This window comes from Pempheris klunzingeri, chromosome 10 (assembly GCF_042242105.1).
Source record: "Pempheris klunzingeri isolate RE-2024b chromosome 10, fPemKlu1.hap1, whole genome shotgun sequence".
In the NCBI taxonomy this organism is placed as follows: Eukaryota; Metazoa; Chordata; class Actinopteri; order Acropomatiformes; family Pempheridae; genus Pempheris; species Pempheris klunzingeri.
In genome coordinates, this window is record NC_092021.1 from 12,801,733 (window position 1) to 12,821,482 (window position 19,750).

Consider the following 19,750-nt stretch of genomic DNA (forward strand, 5'->3'; position numbering starts at 1 on the left):
CATGATCACAGCAAAGGATGAACATTGTGTCAAGCAGTGAGAAAGCCTCCGTAGGGAGGTGGTCGGGGAGGTCATATAGACCAAACAGGACGTTCTCACAGGAGATCTGGCTTCCTTTTTCTGTGTGAAATGAAAAGTCAACTTTGAGTCACCTACGTCATACAACTTTGTAACAAACCACATAGTTTTGGTGCTTTATTTTGAACGTGTAAGTACACATTGCTTATGAATTTTTGTTATATTGACTGAGAACATGTGGTTTTGACATTTACACATTGTTCATACCACGAGCAACCATGTTCACAGACAAGTCAATATCAATGGAAGCCGGCGACATGAAGCTACAAACTGACGCCCGACATTTGTTGCTGTGTAACGGGCGTGACGCACTAGAGGTGCAGCAATTATTTCTCCATTGCTATTTTCCAGCTCCCTGTGCTATTTAACCCTACCGTTTTGTTTACTGACGCTAACATTCATGTAACACACATCTATGTAACACACATTTTTAAGTCACAATGGCAGATTGTGGTTGTGTGTAGTTCAGCTATCTGACACTATGCTAGCTTCTGTGTATTGCTACCGAATCATGTTTTCTAGCTATAAAGATAATCATGGATTCAGTTCAGTTATGAAGATTTTGCCTTTATTCCATAGTGTTCTTTGAACCTAATATCATTTTAATATATCAAACAAATGTCCATGTGTTTTGTAAGAGTATAGTACAAAGACACACGTCTGATTCCTTATTAACTCGCCTCTGCAGTCTGACAGGACGTCCTCCATAAGGCTGATCAGCTGAGTAAGTGAATCAATGAGCATATGAGTCAGCAACACAGTGATGTTTGCAAATTTGTTCTCATGGATCAGGGGACCGTGACAAATGTGATTTAACTTGTCTGCTAAGAGACATTGTGAATGATTGACAAACCATCCTGGGATTGACAAACAAAATGTAACGTGAAAGAGGTACTCTTCCATTTTCACTCAATTTCCACATAATCTAGCGCCAGGAACAAAGTAACTTCAGGGAATCAATGAGCAAACACACAAAAAAATGATGTGATAAGTAATAAATGTGCATAACTGTTTCTTTGATCCAGGTTTATACATATAGAGACTGTAAACTCACCAGCTGTATGGGTCAATGCTACTGTTGCAATTTTTTTCTCCACCCAAAAAGACGTATATGTATAGAAGTATCACGGAGAGCGACTGTAATAACACAATGCTGTACATTAACATAAAGTCAATTATAGCCATGCGATATTTCCCGTGGCTAATTATCCAACCTGACAGCGTCCCTGTCCAAAGGTATTGTCCAGAGTACATCCAGATCACAGACCATAAGCATAATTTCATTACTCTCTGAGAAGACACCGTGCTTTTGATAGAGTTAGACATTAGATAAGAGGAATTGTTACAAACTGCAGTATCTCCATTTTTTAAAGAAAAAATCACACTATGTTTGTTACCTTTTTAATACAAGCTGATTGGACCACAAGGGATAGTGTTTAACAGTCAGTAAGAGCCGCCCTTCTCTCTTTCTCTCTGTATTTGTTGTGGCTAACTGTCAAATGTGAAACCCCCTTGAGACTGAAAGCAGACTGCTAATGACACAGATCTGAGCTTCTCTGAATCACAAAGGAATGAAGAGAAACTAAAATATGTCTCTCCCAGCACAACAGTTATCGCTGAAATGGCAGAATGGGATATAATGAGAATCTGGCATGGATTTCATAATAGTAGTGTTTATGGTGTCTGGAGCACTGAACCAAATGAATTTCCCCATGTGGGATAATAAAGTTATTCTTATTCAAAGACTGTCTGTAGCTTTCACAGCCCAGGTGGAATGAAAGCCGTTTCACCTGAGCTGTGTTGTATTATTGATTTTCACTTACCCTGTCAATTAAAATAATACTTTGAGGCTTGTTTGCTTTCTTGCCGAGAGTGTGATGAGGGGATGAGTAAGGATTATTTTTAAATGCAGCTGTGACAACGGCACCTAAAACGCAGGTGAACAGTGGAAATTATACAAGGACAGGCTGAATTTTATGTAAATGTAAATGTAAAATGTAAAAACACAAAGTGTAGAAAGAATTTTTTAGAAAGGCTTAAAAAGTCTTACATTAAAAAATGCAAATATATTTTGCTTAAAAAGGAGAGAGGAATCTGCAAAATGTCCTTTAAAATACCCCAGGAATTAGAAGGCTGTCCTGGTCCAAGTGTCCTCCAGTGAACTGGCCTTGTCTTGTACATGAGGCGCGTCTGTCGGCTGCTTTCTGGCACTTCCTCCTGGCTCGCCCCCCGTGGGTGCTGTCCTCTGGATCACTGCTGGCCTCAGCTGCTTGCTGGGAACAAGAAAGATTCTGGCAGTAATTGGTCTCAACACAGTTAGCCCCCTTGCTTGTTACTAATACTCATACAGCCAGGAAGAGCTTTGGACTCTGCCAGTCATCTGTGTCACGCTGTAGTACTACTACATCAGAGCTCACCAGCCAGCGGTCACCGTTTCTTCTCCCCATCATGCCTCTCCGTCAGCTCTCTTCGAGGTTGCCTGTCTCCATTGAGTCTGTCTCCATAGCTACATCTCCTCCATGGCTCCATCAGTTGGCTGGTGTGTGTATGGGAGGGGTGATACTAGTGGAGTCTGGAGAGAGCCGTCTGACCTGCAGCTCCGTGTTTGCCTGGTGTGGTTTCCAGGCCGGGCCTTCTCCTACCCCTCCTTCCCCTGTGCCTAAAGAACAGCTTGCTCATAGGTACTACAAGTCAGACATAGCGCTCCTCTCGATCGTTCTGTCGTTCCCCTCCAACGTTACACCACCGACCACTCCTGCTGCAGCTGTGAAGTGGCTGTACGGCAAAAAATACACCAGGCGCATACATTTAGTAGAGAGCCGCTTCTAGGACATGCTGTGGTGCCCCTGAAGGAATCACAAGCCTTGCATTGGCTGTAATCATTTCTGTCCTACCTGCTCCGCATCATTAAAAATGTTGCAACATGTATTTTCTATGCGTTCTTCTAGGCCCCCACCCTAAAAATTATTAGAATGGAAGGGAAATTGTACTTTGAGTAATTTGTTAAGCAGGTGCTTTTTATTTTTTTTTTTACCTTTTTTTGAGTAGATTTCTCTCATGGTAATTCTCACTCTTAAGTGTAGTATTCTTCTACTTCTTGTGTCACCTTTTACATAAAGCAGGAACATTGCAGAGATAAATTGTTTTTAGAAATTAATTGTAATATGATCACAATGAATAGTTGAATTATGCATTTGAAGTGTGCTTATGTTACACCACTCAGACTGGGACAGTGTGATGTAGAAACATGAGTTCACTTTTATTATTTCACCGGCAGAACTGGTCAAACAAAACAAGCCGTCGATGTCGCACCGGGCACACACTTCTCTCTGGAGGGTGTAATTATGCTCGAACCAAATAACTAGAAGTTTCAGCATAATAAACCGCATCAAGTGTGAATACATGTACTATGGTTGTACTATACACACACACACACACAAAAACAGTATCTTTCTAGGTGTCACACTTACAGAACAACAGTCCATTGTGCTCCCTAAGTAATACATGTCTGTTTTCCCTCTGTTGTCTGTTGGTTATGGTGCTATAATAGTCTTGCCATAGCTCCATCTGTAATAAATCCTCCAATATTTAATGTTACTGTCTACAGTATTGGTAGCATTTATTCCCTGTGCTTTTTTGCATCACATATATAGTGTTCCCTGGGGACACGGTGGCTATATATGTGTGTGTGTGTGTCTGTATGACTGTGTATACCATGAAAACAGTTACATAAGGAGCAAAAACTGATGGTCTTATTATGTAGCATAGTTGCACATCAACCAGCACTGTGTACATACAAAATTGAAGGTCAGAAAGTAAGACTAATGCATTGTTGGTTTTGGTCTCTCATGGCACAGGATAACAAACAGAGAAAAGCGAGACTTAACTTGGTGACAACTTGGTGATATAGAAGGCAATTTCTGCAGAAACTGCGGTGTGAATCCTGGCTGTCGAGTGGCTGAAACCAATGGGATTGCTGGTTTGAATTTGCTTGAAGAAGCAACTGAAAGGGTGTGAATGAATTGGAAAAGTCGCGGTGGGTGGGTCTCATTACTATGAACAGGACTGAAAAATTGAACAATTCCCAAACTGTGTGAAAGATATGGAACACTTCAAAGTTTGTATATTGTATAAATCAGTAGTTGCGTATTTTGAATACTTTTAGAAGGATTCAAAAGTTAAATAATACTCAGAATGTACAGTATGTAGGAAGTGTTGGAAAGGTGGGAACGAGATGAATTTGCAAAATATAGCATAAACTGTAACAGCTTGAAAACATTAGCAAGTGTCTGATTAGTATGAATGGGATTCAAAAGCTGCATTGCATTGAATGAAGTTTCGATCTCAAAACATGAATGAGTAGATAAGTCTTGAGAAAACACTAAATGTTAGCTAGCAATAACACAGTGTTCTGACAACTGACGTCCTGCCCTTGCAACAAGTGCTGTGGCTGACAAGCATCTGTGCTACTAACATTAGGTTAAAGTTGTTAATATTAATTCAGGTAACACAGGCGACTCATTTCACACAGCGGCAAATGAGCAGCCAACACATGAGCATATAATGTTAGCCTGTAGCTTGGAGCCATAAAACCCTTCTATCAGCATATTTTTAAGACATTGTGGGCGTCAAATTGAAGATGACAGATTTTGGATGCAACCAACTACAGAGCAACTCTTCGGTTAGTTTCAACTTTTGCTAAATGAGATCCCAGCATCTCAAACCAAAACAAATGTGCGCTTCAATAAATATGCATAATAATCCATTACAGGTTTACAGGGTGACACTTTGTGGAAACCCTGGTTTTACTCCTGAAGAAACTCTAGTTTCCCATGAGATCAGCTGTTAAATGAAAAAGGACAGAAAGAAGGACATAGCTGCTGTGTGGGTGGAGACTCTCAGTCTAGCCCATTCCTCACATGAGCTAAGGGTGCAACAGTAAATGTCTGGCCTTCCCATTCATTTCTCCCCCCACCCTGCACCCACCTCTATCCTAAGAAGTGGGGCACTTAGTCTAATGTGAGCAATGACGATGACTGTTTTCCAGGCTGGCCATAATACGCAGTAAATGGGCCAAGATTTATTACTATAAATTACATCATCCCTCTCTCTTTTTTTAGCTATCCTTGTTATTTAATGACTTACTATTCTATTGTCTGCTCACTTTTCCAGTTGTTCTCTTTTATGCTGCATTTACGGCTCCTTTTTCTCGTCTCTCTTTGCTGAATTCATCATAATATGCTTTACCAGCAAAAATGTTACCAAATGCTGTGCTACCACAGTGTTTGGGTATTGAAGATTCCACAATGTGTTTTACTAACTTAGGATAGCATAAACCTGTGCTCAGCTTTCAGTCAGTTTCAAGAAAACTTCATTTCCGCTCCGTCATTCACTACCTTTAGGAACCTCTGAACCAGTCATACACTTTACCACCTCTTTCTATTAACAGTTTCAAATGCATGAGGCTTCCTTCTCTTGGCTCTCACCACCCCATAAAGAGATATGGATAGTGACTCATCTCTCCCTCTGGTTTTGGAGCCAATCTATTTTGTTTATTAAGCTGTTTCCGTAGATTGATGCTTCCAGTCCAGAATGCAACATCAAGTAACGCGTTCCCCATCAGTATCAAGTGGTCCAAGTGCAAGCTGCATCTCGAGTTGTGGGTCACCTATCTCCATAAATCATTTTCTCTTCAACTTCAGATCAGCCAGTCAGGAGCTACTTTTCCTGAATCCTTTCCTTATCCTGAATTTGACGGGTCATGTAAACAGCATTTTCCAGTTGGATACTCTGGATTAGGCCTTATTCCAAATGAAGCATTAGATAAATAAAAGATTTAAGGGATATCAAAGAGTATAATGCATAAAATAATATGTTTGTATCTTTTCATCAGCTCTTCCTACTGCCTTTCTGAGTGTATTTGGTCCTTTTACAGAGAATAAGTCATGAGTTGTGCTGCAGGGCTGAATGAATGTGCTTGTCTCTCTCTGTGTATGTGTGAAACACATGCAACTGATGACGTTTAGGGAATTCTCTGGCGTTTTAAACACAGCGGAAGCTTCAGTGAGGACAAAGCTTGAGTCGTGACGCCTGCAGCTGGGCTGTAGGGTTGAGAGAGATACATACATGGATACATAGAGAGTGGAAACAAATCAAACACAAAATGCTTACTCGACCAGCAGGGAGTTCAATCAGAGGATTGTGGTGATAAACACACGACGAGCACAGCTCATCAAAGGTTGTGTTCGATGGATTATGTGGAGGTCAGTGATGCGTCAAACATAAAAAGCTTCACTCAAGAAGAGAAAGTTCTAATCCTGGCTGCATATTAGGTGGGTAACAAAATACACCAACATAGGGTATATTGAACAAAATCAAAATATACCTTTATTTTCTATATTGTTCTCGTTGTCAAAATAAAATAAGAATATACATAATTAATTTATCTTCTTAGGCACAAGTTGAATGTTAGCTTTTTTGGAGTTGGATTATCTGGCTGTTGAGTATTATTACTACTGCAGAGAACATATAAATTCAGCTTTGTAAATTTGATGGTCTCAGACCAATCTCACGTCTGTCACCTGCAGGCGAATCACTGCAGCAGGTTTGTTTGGCACTTACACTAATAACTATTATATCTGCTCACATGCCTCATTCTATTTCTACAGACAGAATAATAGCTTGCTGTTAGGGTCTGGAGGCGTGGAAAGTGCATACGATTCCCACAAGATGAAGCAGTGACAGTGAGAAGTGTAACATCCACACATGATGTTATTCTGAAACCCCCCAAATCAGTTTTAGTGGCCTAAAACATCCATCCATCCATCCATTGTCTATACCGCTTATCCGTCAGGGTCGCGGGGGAGCTGGAGCCAATCCCAGGGTAGAAAGAGGCAGGGTAGACCCCAGCCAATCACAGGGCCTAAAACATGACGGTCTCAATTTAATTTAGCAAGACATGCACATAAGAGATTGATTAAGAAATGGCTGTGAGAGAGGGAAAGGAAAGGAAAAGAACGGAATGTACTGTAAGAGGTACCATGAAAAAAAACTGATGCTCCTATTTTATATAATACCATCAAATTACATAAAAGTATTCCTGTTAATTGAGCTAAGGTTGCTATTGTAGAGCCATTAAATCCTAAATTTGGTGCAAACTGAGTTGTTTAGGATTAAAAACTAAAAGCTTACGATATTGTTTGGTCTGAAATTTCAGATGTGGCCCTCTGGTCAGTAAATAACAGGGTTTGACATACATGGGGCGATATTTCCTTGTGAACTTCCCCAATTGTAATTAGTATCTTTTGTCCACCCTGGATTTTTTATGTTTCCAATATAGTCCTGTCCCTTTCCCATTAAAGGGATAGTTTTGATTATTTAAAGTGGGGTTGTTTCAAATACTTATCCGTAGTTAGTGTATTATCTACAGTAGATTGCGGTCAACATGCCTCAAAAGAGTTAAATAGCAGGCAGGAGTCCCGGCACAGATGCTAAGTAATGTACTGCAAAAAACACAATTTAGCTACCTAAAAAAAGGTCCACCTAAAATCAGTTTAAGTGTACACTCTATTTACAATATTTTCTGTGTTCTGCAAGGTAAAATTACTGTTTTTGTGAATGGAGTTTGGTGGCTTTGAACCAGCAGAAGTAAGAGAAAATGACTTCAATTCCCTGTCAAAAGGACGTTCTGATGACAATGTAAAGCGGTGAAAATATTCCACATATAGCTTATAATAGCATAACTTTTAATACATTGAATATTTATGTACAATAAAAAGAAACTTTAGCAATATATCTATATATTTTCAGCCACCAAAAAAAGAAAGTTATCATCTTTTATTTTTTCTACCTGGGAAGTAGAGTTTAATACTACGAGGGAAACGCAATTTGAAGGTTTCTCCATCAGCCAGGGGTCAGACCGGTGTATTCCTGCTGGGATCTGAGAAGTGTGTGTGTGTGTGTGTGTCTGTGTGAAGGAGAGAGATTGACAGCACTGACAGTTTTGACAGTTATAAGATTCTGAGGTGGGCGTTTTGATTGATGCGTCCAAGCAGGCGGCAACCCCTAGATTAAACCCTCCACCAGTCAGTCAACAAGTCAACACACATACACACACACACACACACACGCACGCACACATGTATCCATATGTTTTTCCTATCTTATTAAATAGATCAGACTAAAACAATAATTGACAACTGATGTGTGTGAAACACACAAGAAAAACATGTAAAAATGTACTTTGTAAAATTAAAAAAGCTAAGTATGAAAATACAAGTATGTACGTATTGAGAGAGAAAACCAAATCATGACTGTGCTAAGTAATATAATTTATTCAACTGACCTCACATATGTTTACAACTATACTCTTATAGACACTGCGATAAATAAATAGCTGTAATTTACTGTCAACAAACATAATTTTCAATGCTGCATTTAAAAGTAGACTAATTTGCTCTTATGCTTTTTTCAGTATATACATTTATCACACAAAAATACAGCATCATTGCAATTTACGACATATAGCCACAAATGTGCCAGTTCAACGGCTGACATTGATTCTTTTTTGTGTGCGTTCAGGTCTTCTGTGAGTAAACCTCAGTTACGACACACTTATTGTGAGGCTTATCTGATCTACATTCACATTTAAGTCCAATGAGATTGCCTGACACTTTGCATAGCATCAGACCAACAGCCACCCAGTTCACTTTGTCATCTTGGTGGCAAATCTAAATCATTTATGTTTTAGAGAGGGGATAATAGTGTTAGGTTGGGATTTAATGTGTCTTACCGTAACTCAGCAGGGGATCAAGTCCCCTTCACTGTGAAGACTAACTTCATGGCCATTTTGCCTCCTTAAAGGATAAGGCTGGTGTCATAGTAGATTTTCCTTACTGTCACCAAATCCCTTGAAAAGACCAAAAATCAACAATGAATTGATCCCTACCAAGAATTATTGTTATTATCGTGTAGCCAAAGGCTGATGGAGCTTGTACCGTAGAGCTCCATTGGTCACCAAAGAACTACTGAAAATCCACCAAGGAGCCACACCTTTTCAATGGATGGCATGTACGTCTTTAAGATTGACATGGGCACTGTAGCCATTTGTCCTACTGCATTGAACACATAATGTGTATTAATCTGAAAAACATTCCCAACTAATGCACCATTTACTCCTCTTTGAGTAACATTTTCTGGAAACTCTGGAAGCTGTGATAGGAAATTACTCTGCCATTAAAAGAAATAGCGTTATGTATTTGTGATGCCTTTTAAAGATTTATGTCTTCAGTAGGAATGAATGGGCTTGCAGCAGAGTCTCATAGACGGGGAAGGGAGGTCAGGGAATACTGAGAGACAGGCTAACACATTGTTGGTTTTGGTCTTAATTGCTGACAATAGATGAAATACAGAAGCCTTATCCTTTAACTGAAAAAGTACTTCTATAAAAGTGGTCACTTTTTCGAAGCGTTCCACGCTTGACCTTTGAATTAAGGCGAGTACATAGATTCAAAAAGACACCAACAAACCACAACAATTCTGAGAGGAGATAAACACAGATAACTGGACAATAGTAACACGTAACAATGCCAAAAATCACTGTATAAAGTGACAACTCCTGTACTTGACTCTTCTTATACAGAGCAGCAGTGTGCCTGGTAGTTTGAAACAGGCTTACCAGGGAAAATGAAAGGGTTGACATTGGAGAATTTATGTATGAGGGTGAGCAATCAGTAACAACAACAATTTCAACTTTCATCACTGAGTATAACACACTGTTGATTTAAACCCTTATAAACTGCAGTTTCAAACCTCTTTGATGCATTAATCAAATGTCCTGAGGGCTAATCGACTGGGGATTTCGATCAATAATGACCGGTGCTACTGACACCATCCCGAGAGGAACAATCATTTCTAGTCTCCGCTAACCTGCTGTGGCTGACTAGTCAATACCTGTTTAAGGTGAACAAATAAACCATCATAGGCAGACATACACACATATTTCAAAATAGTTTCTGTGAGATAATTCTAAATAACCACATTAGTCCTTCAAAATTATATCAATGAAATAAACTGTACATTAATGCCAATCAAAGCTGTACTATAGTCACTATAGTGATTTTAGATTTTAACATTTTCATACTTTTTAGGTTCCATTCATTTACATATTAAAATGAACTTGAAAAATTATCATCATGTGCGTTCTTTATTGTTGTCAATGTTATCTTTATATAGTAATGTAATGTGAATGCACATTGATTCAGAAATGTACTACACAATCCAAACTTTGACAAAAACAAAGACTGCTAATTCATTTTCACAACATATTAAAATGAATGGAAGCCAATGGCTGCCTGGGTGTTAAACAAGAGAAACGTTAAAAAATCCAGGTTTATTTTCCAAATTTAAATCTGTGTACACCAAGGTGGTGCTTAGTTACAGCTGAAGCTCCTATGGTATTATTTTCATATTGTACATGATGATTGTGCAGTATAGGATTTACATCCAACGTTCAGGGTGGAGGATGTTTGATGTGTTTGACAACAGAGAGCTACATTTTAGCTGCATCATATACGAACAGTTGACGATGACTATATATTATACTATTTTTAGATATGACCATCATCTTTCCTCAAAGCTGCTCTAATCAACATTTTGTCTAAAAATGGGATCAAGTGATAGATAATTATCCCCCGACTTTGTAGTCGCCTCAACCTCAGTGGGTTTTAGCATCTTTCAGCTCCCTATTTTGGTTTCTGGGTCCACAACTTAACTACACAAGTTTTGGTTCACTCTTACTGCTCTCATCAACCTCGTTTCCAGCTGATGGAGGCAGCTGTCTTCAACAGAAAGCTAACCTGCACAACCTGCAATAATTAGCGGCTAACTGGTGAACACAGTGTAGTATTTAGCATCTAAACAGCCAGATATTTCCCACAGGGGCTGGTGGAGAACAAAACAGAGCTAAAAGGAGAGTGACTTATATTCATCAGATGGGGCATGATCATATCTCATTTTGTAGTTGCAACATGGTGATATTGTAGAAATAACAATGTAAAAGTTGGCAATGAACGTTAAAAAATGACTATGACTGAATGTAATCTGGGACCTTGGAGAATTATTCAACATCAACCTTCTGTTTGGCGAGTCAAGGGTTTGGTAAATATTTTGGTGATATGTGGTTCTTCATTTAACATTTACTGTGTCTGAAATTAGAGAGTATGACAGTAGGATTAAGAGCAAGGTGAACACACAACATAAAATAAGTGGAAAAACCAAAATTAATGTCTATTGGTCTTCAAGTTAAAAAACAATAACACTAACTTGCAAATTTAATACAATTTATCTATATATACAACATAGGTCCTAAGAATATTATTGCTCTATTAATAAATATACACAAACATAAAAGTCTAAAAAGTTTCTGGAGTATTAATTTGATGCCTTTTTGTTGTCAGGTGTACACATATGCATGGACATCAACACACACACACACACACACACACACACACACACACACACACACACACACACACACACACACACACACACACACACAACATACATACACAGACACACTCACACTGCTATGTAGACATGGACACAGTTCCTTGGTTAGATATTGCACTATTCTCATCATTGAGCAAACCCTTGTGGATGCCGTCGTATATTTGTCCACTGCAGTCTCATTGTTTTCCCCTGAATGCTCCTCTGGTCACTGTAGCAGCACTTAAATTAAAATGGTTGTAGTGGTTGTAGATTCAAACAGTCATGATTTTGAAAAAAAAAAACCTACATAAATAAAACATAAGAATGAGTATAGTATGCCTGATGGACAGTCAACCTCCTGGCTCTAGGCAAGGGATCTTAAAAAAGAAGGAGGCACCATGTCATCAGCATAAAACAAACTTGTGGAGTCACTCAGAAGCCACAGCAGATTTCTGTTGATTTGGCCTCCAGTGCGGCAGTAGCAAGTTTCCTGAAGAATGTTGATGCCTCTTTGATTATTCCTTCTTCTTCAAATTCCTTGTTTCTAGTTTTCTTTGTGCCTTTGTTGCCTAGTTTTCATTTTCATAAACCTCTGGACTGGACGCACCATCATCACTGAGGACCTCAGTGTTGGTGAATGTCCCAGCGAGGGATGCACCCAGGCCCTGCTTGACGGGTGCCATCTCTGAAAGAATGATGTTATCATGGTTGCTCACCAGAGTGGCCTTATCCATGATCTCCTTGCTATGCTTGGACACCACAGCGTCCAGGAAGTCGTACTTGTGTGACAGCATACCGCTTTCAAATAGGTACTTTGTCAAGTAAGAAAAGGACACATTTGCTAAGAAGGATGCCAGCATGGACACAGTCTTGAACGGGAATCTCTGCTGGACAAAGTGCTCTACATCCCCAGTGAGGTGGTGGATCTTCTCCTGCATCACCCAACCAGGGTAGAAGATGAAGGGAGGAAGTTTGAGGTAGGGCTCCCCTCCACCAATGCGCAGCAAAAGACCAAAGATGTAGCCAGCTACAGAGCCATAGGTATTGGTGCCCTTGATGAATAACACACTTAGAAGTTGGGGAAAGATGATGACGTAGACCAAGTCAGAGCTCAGGTACCACAGGCCGTACACAGATCCTGTTAGCAACGCCATAGCAGTGGCAAGTGCTCCGAATACAAATATGGTGACGCGCATCACCCAAACAATCTCATTATCTGAGGCCTAGAGGAGAAAAAGAGAAGAAAGAGTTAACAAAGTGAAGGAGGAAACATAAAATGAGAAGAACACAAGGCTGAGGACGGGGAGGGAGGCTGTGCCTTGGCACAGCAGTGCTTTGGATTAAATGCTAATGTCAACATGCTAACTTGCTCACCATGGGCATGGCAACCTGCTGATGTTTAGCAGCTGTTTAGCATGTTAACTGACACCTGACCTGGTGTTAAGAGAAGTCAGAGGATCACCAATTCATCCAGAGGAGAACATTAATACATGCATCAAATTTAGAAGCAGTCCATGAGAAACATGAAACTTATTCTGACAACTCAGAGATTTCACATAAAAACCAAAAATGTCAACCTGCTGGTGGCAGGTCAAGAGGAGGACCAGTCAAGGGTTCACCTAAGTCACTAGGATTCATGATCTCTGGGGACTATCAGTGCATGCACAGTATTTCACGGCAATCCATCCAATGGTTGCTGAGCCATGCTGCTAACGTGGCTAACATCAAAATACACATTTCATATCAACAAAGGACTAACATATAATCCACTACGGGGTTAAAACTCTTTTCTGGAGATTGGTTTACAGGCCTTCATGTTCAGTGAAGATTTAGCTGGTATGACAAACAGGTATTGGTATGACAAAGAGTCGGGGTTACAGTATTTGATGAACTGGGGATGATGGTTAGGCCATTTGAATGAAGGGATGGCAGCAATTGTTGCTATGTGTGACCAATATTGACTCAAAAGAATTACTTGTGCGTTAGTATCAGACGTTTAACATTTCATGTTAACATTTCAATGCAATACTGTGTTAGAAGAGGCAATACTAGCAAAGTAAAAAAGAACCATTAGCCAGTATTTAGCCTGGGTTTGGCTCACATTCAGTTGGACTCCAATTCATTATTTTGGCCTCAGCTTCTCATTCATTAATATTCAGCTCTCTCATCAATGCCCAAAACACATTTGATACCATTGCTTCTAGTCAGATTTGGGAAGACAGCATCATTAATATATGAATCTAATAAAAACTTCCACGGTTACCAGCTGGCAGCTTAGATTGTTCGGAGTGTTGGCAGCTTAAGTTGTAATGTCATCCAACCTGCACGTGCTATCATGTGACATGACTCGGGATACCCCCAAGTCATGTCACATGATAGCACTTCAGAGACATCTTTCAGAACTTAACCAAGAGCAACCTATTCAACATACTCTTGTCCATAAGCTACAATGAGTATTGCTGTTTTGGGGAGCTCTGACAGATATCCCAGTTGTTCATTCTCAGCTGAGGGAAAATGGGAAAATGTTGAAATAATTTTCCAGGACATTATACTTTTTCTCTCATTTTCTTTGTTTTCTGAGACTACAAAATTGGGCAACTATTTTCCAGGTTTTACAGGATGTTGAAAACTCTACTCTATAATTTTGAAAGTTTTTCAGTTTTTCAGAGTCTCAGCTCGTCTGTTTGAACATTGTCTGAAGGTTTAGATTCTGGCTTTGCATGTCTAGCAGGCACAATAAATCAATTACTACTGTTGTTTTAAGACTCACACAAGATCTGATGCATTTGTGAATCACTGGGATGAAACTAGAATTGATTTATTGATTGTTTGACTGATGCAACTGCTGGCTCAGTCTGTGCAGATGTGTGTTAGCGTTATTGTTTAGGCACTCTTACCGACTGCCGAAAGGCGAGCTGATAGATGTTCCTGGCGAACATGGAGCTCGCTGAGAGAATGGATGAGTCTGCTGATGACATGACCGCAGCCGACACCGCCCCCAGACCAAAGAAGGAGATGTAGGGTGGGCAGAGGTGCTGAAGCACTATAGGAAGGATCATGTCTGATTCATCCTTATCCTTCGGAGGGAGGGACCCATAAGTAGTCTGGTTCCAGTCTGGTAGAAGAAATTGGAGGCTTTGTCAAAAATGTATCATTGTAAAACATATAAATGTAAATGTCAAAGCCCATATTTTCTGCCTTTTTTGAACTGTCATATTATCTGCATCCAAGTATCAGGATTATCTACTGTATGTGCCAAATAAAAAATGCATTAGTATTATTGAATTATTGGCCTGAACAAATAAGCAGTGCCGTAAACTAACATAGCTAAAGTTGCACAGGATGTACTTGGCACATGTTCTTGTGTTGAGCTTAATAAAATTACGTTCCTGGCCAACTTGTGGAATTTTAAGTGGACTGACAGCATTACAATTTTTGTACTGATCCTGCAGCTTTTCAGACAAATGGCTAGATTTTGGGACCTTATTATAATATGCCCCGTGGATACACCTGTTTTAGTTGCTGAGAAACAAAAGAGCTTTGCATGCCTGTGTGCTGAGATTATCGATGTAATGCTTTACTGTTAGTCAGAATAAGGAAAAAAGACATAGCAATAAGAGGAATGTCAAAAATAACGAATTCTCATTGAAAATATGTTATACATGCATTATTAACTATGGTTAATACACTGGTTTGTGCCTATTGGACCATTGGTTCCAATTTGAAATATGAGCCAGTGTAGAATGTATTATACAGTTTAATTGCATTTTAATTGTAAATTTGATTAATAATCATTTCATTAATAATGATTAATGTATGCGCTAAGCTATTGATTCTAATGAGACACTTTGAGCTGATGGAATACAGATGTGTTGTTTCTCAGGGGGAAACACTGAATACTTCCACATTTGGGGATTAAAAAGGTCAAATTTAACAGAGTCTACAGCCAAGCTGGCAGCTCAGTGATCCAAACCATATCATGGGTATCATCAAAGTCTCTCATTATGTTGAAGTGAAACGAGGAGGTCTAACTCTGTAGTGCACTGTCCCCATCCTCTCATTCAGTGGGACGACATTTGTTCTCTTCCCACCATCATCATCTGTCTTTCTGCCACTTTCTTCATCCTGTTCTTCATCCTCCAGAGGTATACACACTCGCCCTCGCATAGATATTCACAAGCTTCAGATGGACCAGATTAATTAGCTCCTCTTCTGATGTAATATTCACTAAATCGGCGTGGTCTGATTACTCTCTCCTCTGCCCGTCGTGACAGGATCCGTCTGATGTTGTTTACCCTCCAGACACTGTATACATCTGCATATACACATCTGCAAATGGGGTGTGAACAACCCAGGAAGGCATTATGCTTCCTTTGATCACACTTTCCTGTTTTAATAAAGGATTAGATTCCTGGATGTTTTGATTGTCTTTTGATGTTTCATTAACTGCTTAATCAATGCTTGTGTCTGTGTGCGTGCACATCCTTTACGGATCAGTGTCTGATATGTTTGTGTTCATCTGTAATGTAACAGCTGCAATCCAGAAGTAACTGTGTGTGTGCAGTATAGAAATGTTGGGTGACACTGCAGTTTGTGTCATTTGTAGGCATAAATTACAATCAGTCATAGCTATTTGATCAATTCTGACTCAGCACTTGGCTTACTTCCATTTACAACCTGAGGTATTTAGAATCAGCATATGCTTCAAAATAATTTAATAAATATAATTAGATCTAATGCTAATATAAGTACCTTTAAGACAAATAAAAACAACTGGATAGTGTTAAGTCCTTTCTACTCTCACCTACACAACTACTATTTATTGCTGTTTTAGCTGTGTGATATTCACTATTACAATAAACCCATATAGAGCTCAACATTTTGAAAGTATTCACATAGTTGTGACTAACAGGAGTTTAGTGCCTAGTGACGCTCCAGTATGTGTGAGTGTGTATATATTCACCAGTGGAAGCCCCTATAGCTCCTATGAGGACAGAGGGGACGGCCATGACCAGGCAGCCGAAGGCGGCGAGGAAGGAAAGGACCTGGGCGTAGGTAGCTGAAGAGGCAGAAAGAACCCGTTGAAAATAGACCTGCCAGGGAATCCCCCCCAACATCTAGAAACAGAAACACCATAGTAAATACAGACACCAAACCACAGCACAACAGTCAGCCAGCTACCACCACTAGCACAGCGCTGAAACCTGCTCTTAGGACGGCAAATGTAATAGATCGCCAACTGAGCCTCCAGTTATTCTGAAAATGGCTAATAATCAATTCTCATTCACCTTTAAAGGAAACCTGTATCTCAAACAACTGATAAAAAAAGCCTTAATTATATATGCTTCACTTAAACCCCTGCCTGTGTACACAATTTACTTTACAGTAATATACTGTCTCTCTGTGAATCTTCTGATGCAAAATTATGGCTTACCAGCAAACAGAAGTTGTCCGCCCAGAGCCATTTGTCTTCAGGCTCAATCTTCCCCAGCCAGGGTGACTGGTAGATTTCTTCCTTGGCTGAAACGCTGATGTCTGACACGGCAGGATTGGACAGGGCAAAAGGCACGCTGATCCACTGAGGGAGAGGAGGGTATCAGAGTGCAAATGTTATTATTGCTATATAGATAATCAGGGATTTTAACATGTTTCCACTGTCAAAGTTGTTGGCTCTGACACTGAATCCAAGTTCTACTTATTGTTCCACAAAGTTTGACATAGTGTCAATACAAGGCATACTGTGGACGAGTGTCTTTAGCTGCAGATCAGTGTGTTCCTGCCAATGTGACCCATGTCTGATATGAACACCACAATGTTTTTTTCTGTGTTTTCACCACTTATATGAATACTTAGTGTCTTTCTAGCAAATCACCCCATTAAGATGATTATAAAATAATGGCTATTGACAGCTCCATGTTTTGAGCTGATACACTTTGAATAATGATTTTTGCCTTCACTCTTTAATCTTTAATCAGTCTGTCCAGTGCTGAAATCAGTTGTCACCTCTGGGTAGATGTTGACAGTAACACTCACCAAACCCAAAAAGATGCAGAAGAGCTGGACCACATCTGTGTATGCAACAGAGTACAGTCCTCCGACAAGAGTGTAGAAGATAGCTATCAGGGCTGAGATCACCACCGACATGTTGATGTTTATGTCCACGATCACACTCAGAGTGGCACCTGCAGGACAGTACATTCAGTTCATCAGATCAAATCGTCAATCAGAGAGAGAAGAGAAACTGTTATGGTGCTCAGAATGAGCTTGGAGCATATTTCTAACATGGAGGTAACATCGAAGTAATCCTGTCCGATAATCACCTACCCAGGGCAGATAAGATGGCTGCAGACCAGAAGATTTCCCCCATGAGTGCGGGGATGAAGAGCAGACCCCCCATCCTTTCTCCATACAGCTGCTGGAAGGGATCCAGCATGGTGACGTATCCACGTGAACGCATGGGCTTGGCAAAGAAAAGGCCGCCTGAATGAAGTCGTACATAAGGGTAAGACAGACAAACAGAGAACAGGCCAGTGTAAGAAGTGTATTTTACAACCCCTGAATAAGTCGTGGATTTCTGGTTGAAGCAGCTTTCCTGTTTATGTGTATGATACATTGTAGGACCATACAGCTACCCTGCTACACGCTACAGCACCAGAGGGTGGTATGACATTTACTTTACTGTATTATTCAAAACATCATAGTTGAAACTGATTACAGTATTAATCCAGTTCAATGAATGCTGACTCATTATCGAGCTTGTGTTATCATCTTGTGGTGTTTACAGAAGTGTAGTATGTGCAGTATGTTTTTCTTATTTCTAATAAATGGCTGAAAACATGACAAACTGCTCATTGCTGTTACTTACACAAACACTCTGGCTCTTACCTACTACCAGGCTGAGAGCGTAACCAAAGGGCGCCTGTGCCCAAGCCAGGCCGTAGTCTGGCAGGTAAACGTACTCTGCTGTCCCATTGATGTAGCCCCCACCCACCCAAGTGGCTGAAACCAGGAAAAAAAAAGTAGATTAAAATGAATCTTGTAAAACAGACTGATTGCCAAGAGAGACTAATTAATGGCATGCCATGTTGCATAAGCTGATTCTAATAATAAGATTCCTACAAGTCATGATGGTCTGTTGGTGGCAGAAAAGGACTCACTGCAGTTGTGATTATAATTTATCAAAGATCAACAGAGTCCATTTGGTGTTGGGAATACAGAGCCATGCAAACATGACATGGCACCTTTAGATTATGGTTTGGAGATATTTAAAACTTCTCAGTCAGCAGTTATTGCATCTTTAAGTGATCAGAGATTTAATGTTGGTGGGATTTATTGTCTTTTTCTGGCCTCACATGGCACACAGCTGTGACAGGACGCACACGTGAATATATTGAACACCCAAAAACAAAAATTCAAAGACTCAAAGACCTTCTCACCGGTCATTGTGAATCCACCGACGAACAGTCCGATGTCTCTCCCTCCGACCATGATGCTCTCGCTCCGGTCGCCTCCATGAGCGGAGTTCTTGTTCTTCCAGGCGGCCCAGATCCCCACGAACAGAATCAGGACATAGAAGATCACGATAGCCACCAGACCCTCGGCGTGGATGGCCATCTTCTTTCGTCCGCTTCCTCCCGCCGAGATCAAGTGTTAGTGCGCGCGGAGGAGTGGATTCTCATGGAGAGAACTTTGAAGGAAAAAAAAAAGGAAGAAATGCGTTTCTATGGACTGTGTTTGACTTTGAGCCGAAATAAATGTTTCACAGAAGCTTCACACCTTCTCTTCACAGCGCAGACAGACTGTAATTACTGTGCGTCCATGAAGAGATGATCAAATCCTTGTGGAAAGGAACCACTGAGAAACTTAAAAACACGACTATCCGAACCAAATTCTCTACAGCTACAGGCATAATTCGCACTAATTTTAAGGTGATGAGTGACTACACTACAATCTATGTAAAACAGACACCCAGTGCTTTCCACCCAGACAACACAAAGTCATTCAAATTCTAATTTCATGTTTTCGACGCACAGATCATCTGCAGGTTTACTGCAAATGACCAGTTGTGAGAATTGTAAAATCCCCCGCTCACCAAATAAAGGAAGTTATGTATTATAAACACACAGAAATGCACATTCTTGCCGAACTAAATCTGATGTTTTTCTAATTCAGGTCTCAAAAGTCG

The 19,750-nt window shown here is 40.1% G+C and overlaps 1 protein-coding gene across 1 annotated transcript; it reads right to left on the reverse strand.

The window, feature by feature from the left end:
- Positions 1-12,134: 12,134 nt before the first annotated feature.
- Positions 12,135-19,179, reverse strand: LOC139208519 (high-affinity choline transporter 1-like). The gene is made up of 8 exons (XM_070838224.1): positions 19,002-19,179; positions 18,451-18,564; positions 17,890-18,045; positions 17,599-17,747; positions 17,000-17,143; positions 16,529-16,682; positions 14,463-14,680; positions 12,135-12,788 (listed from the first exon to the last, which is right to left on the reverse strand). Exons 1-8 carry the CDS (start codon positions 19,177-19,179, stop codon positions 12,135-12,137), a joined length of 1,767 nt encoding a protein of 588 aa, XP_070694325.1.
- Between the last annotated feature and the right edge of the window lie 571 nt (positions 19,180-19,750).

What these genes read in the sequence shown, in the direction of transcription:
- LOC139208519 (XM_070838224.1), bottom strand. Translation starts at nt 19,179, where the DNA reads ATGGCCATCCACGCCGAGGGTCTGGTGGCTATCGTGATCTTCTATGTC. An exon ending in TCTGCATCTTTTTGGGTTTG is followed by an intron (nt 17,144 to 17,598) that starts GTGAGTGTTACT and finishes CCTCTCCCTCAG; the next exon opens with TGGATCAGCGTGCCTTTTGC. An exon ending in CGGACAACTTCTGTTTGCTG is followed by an intron (nt 16,683 to 16,999) that starts GTAAGCCATAAT and finishes TTCTGTTTCTAG; the next exon opens with ATGTTGGGGGGGATTCCCTG.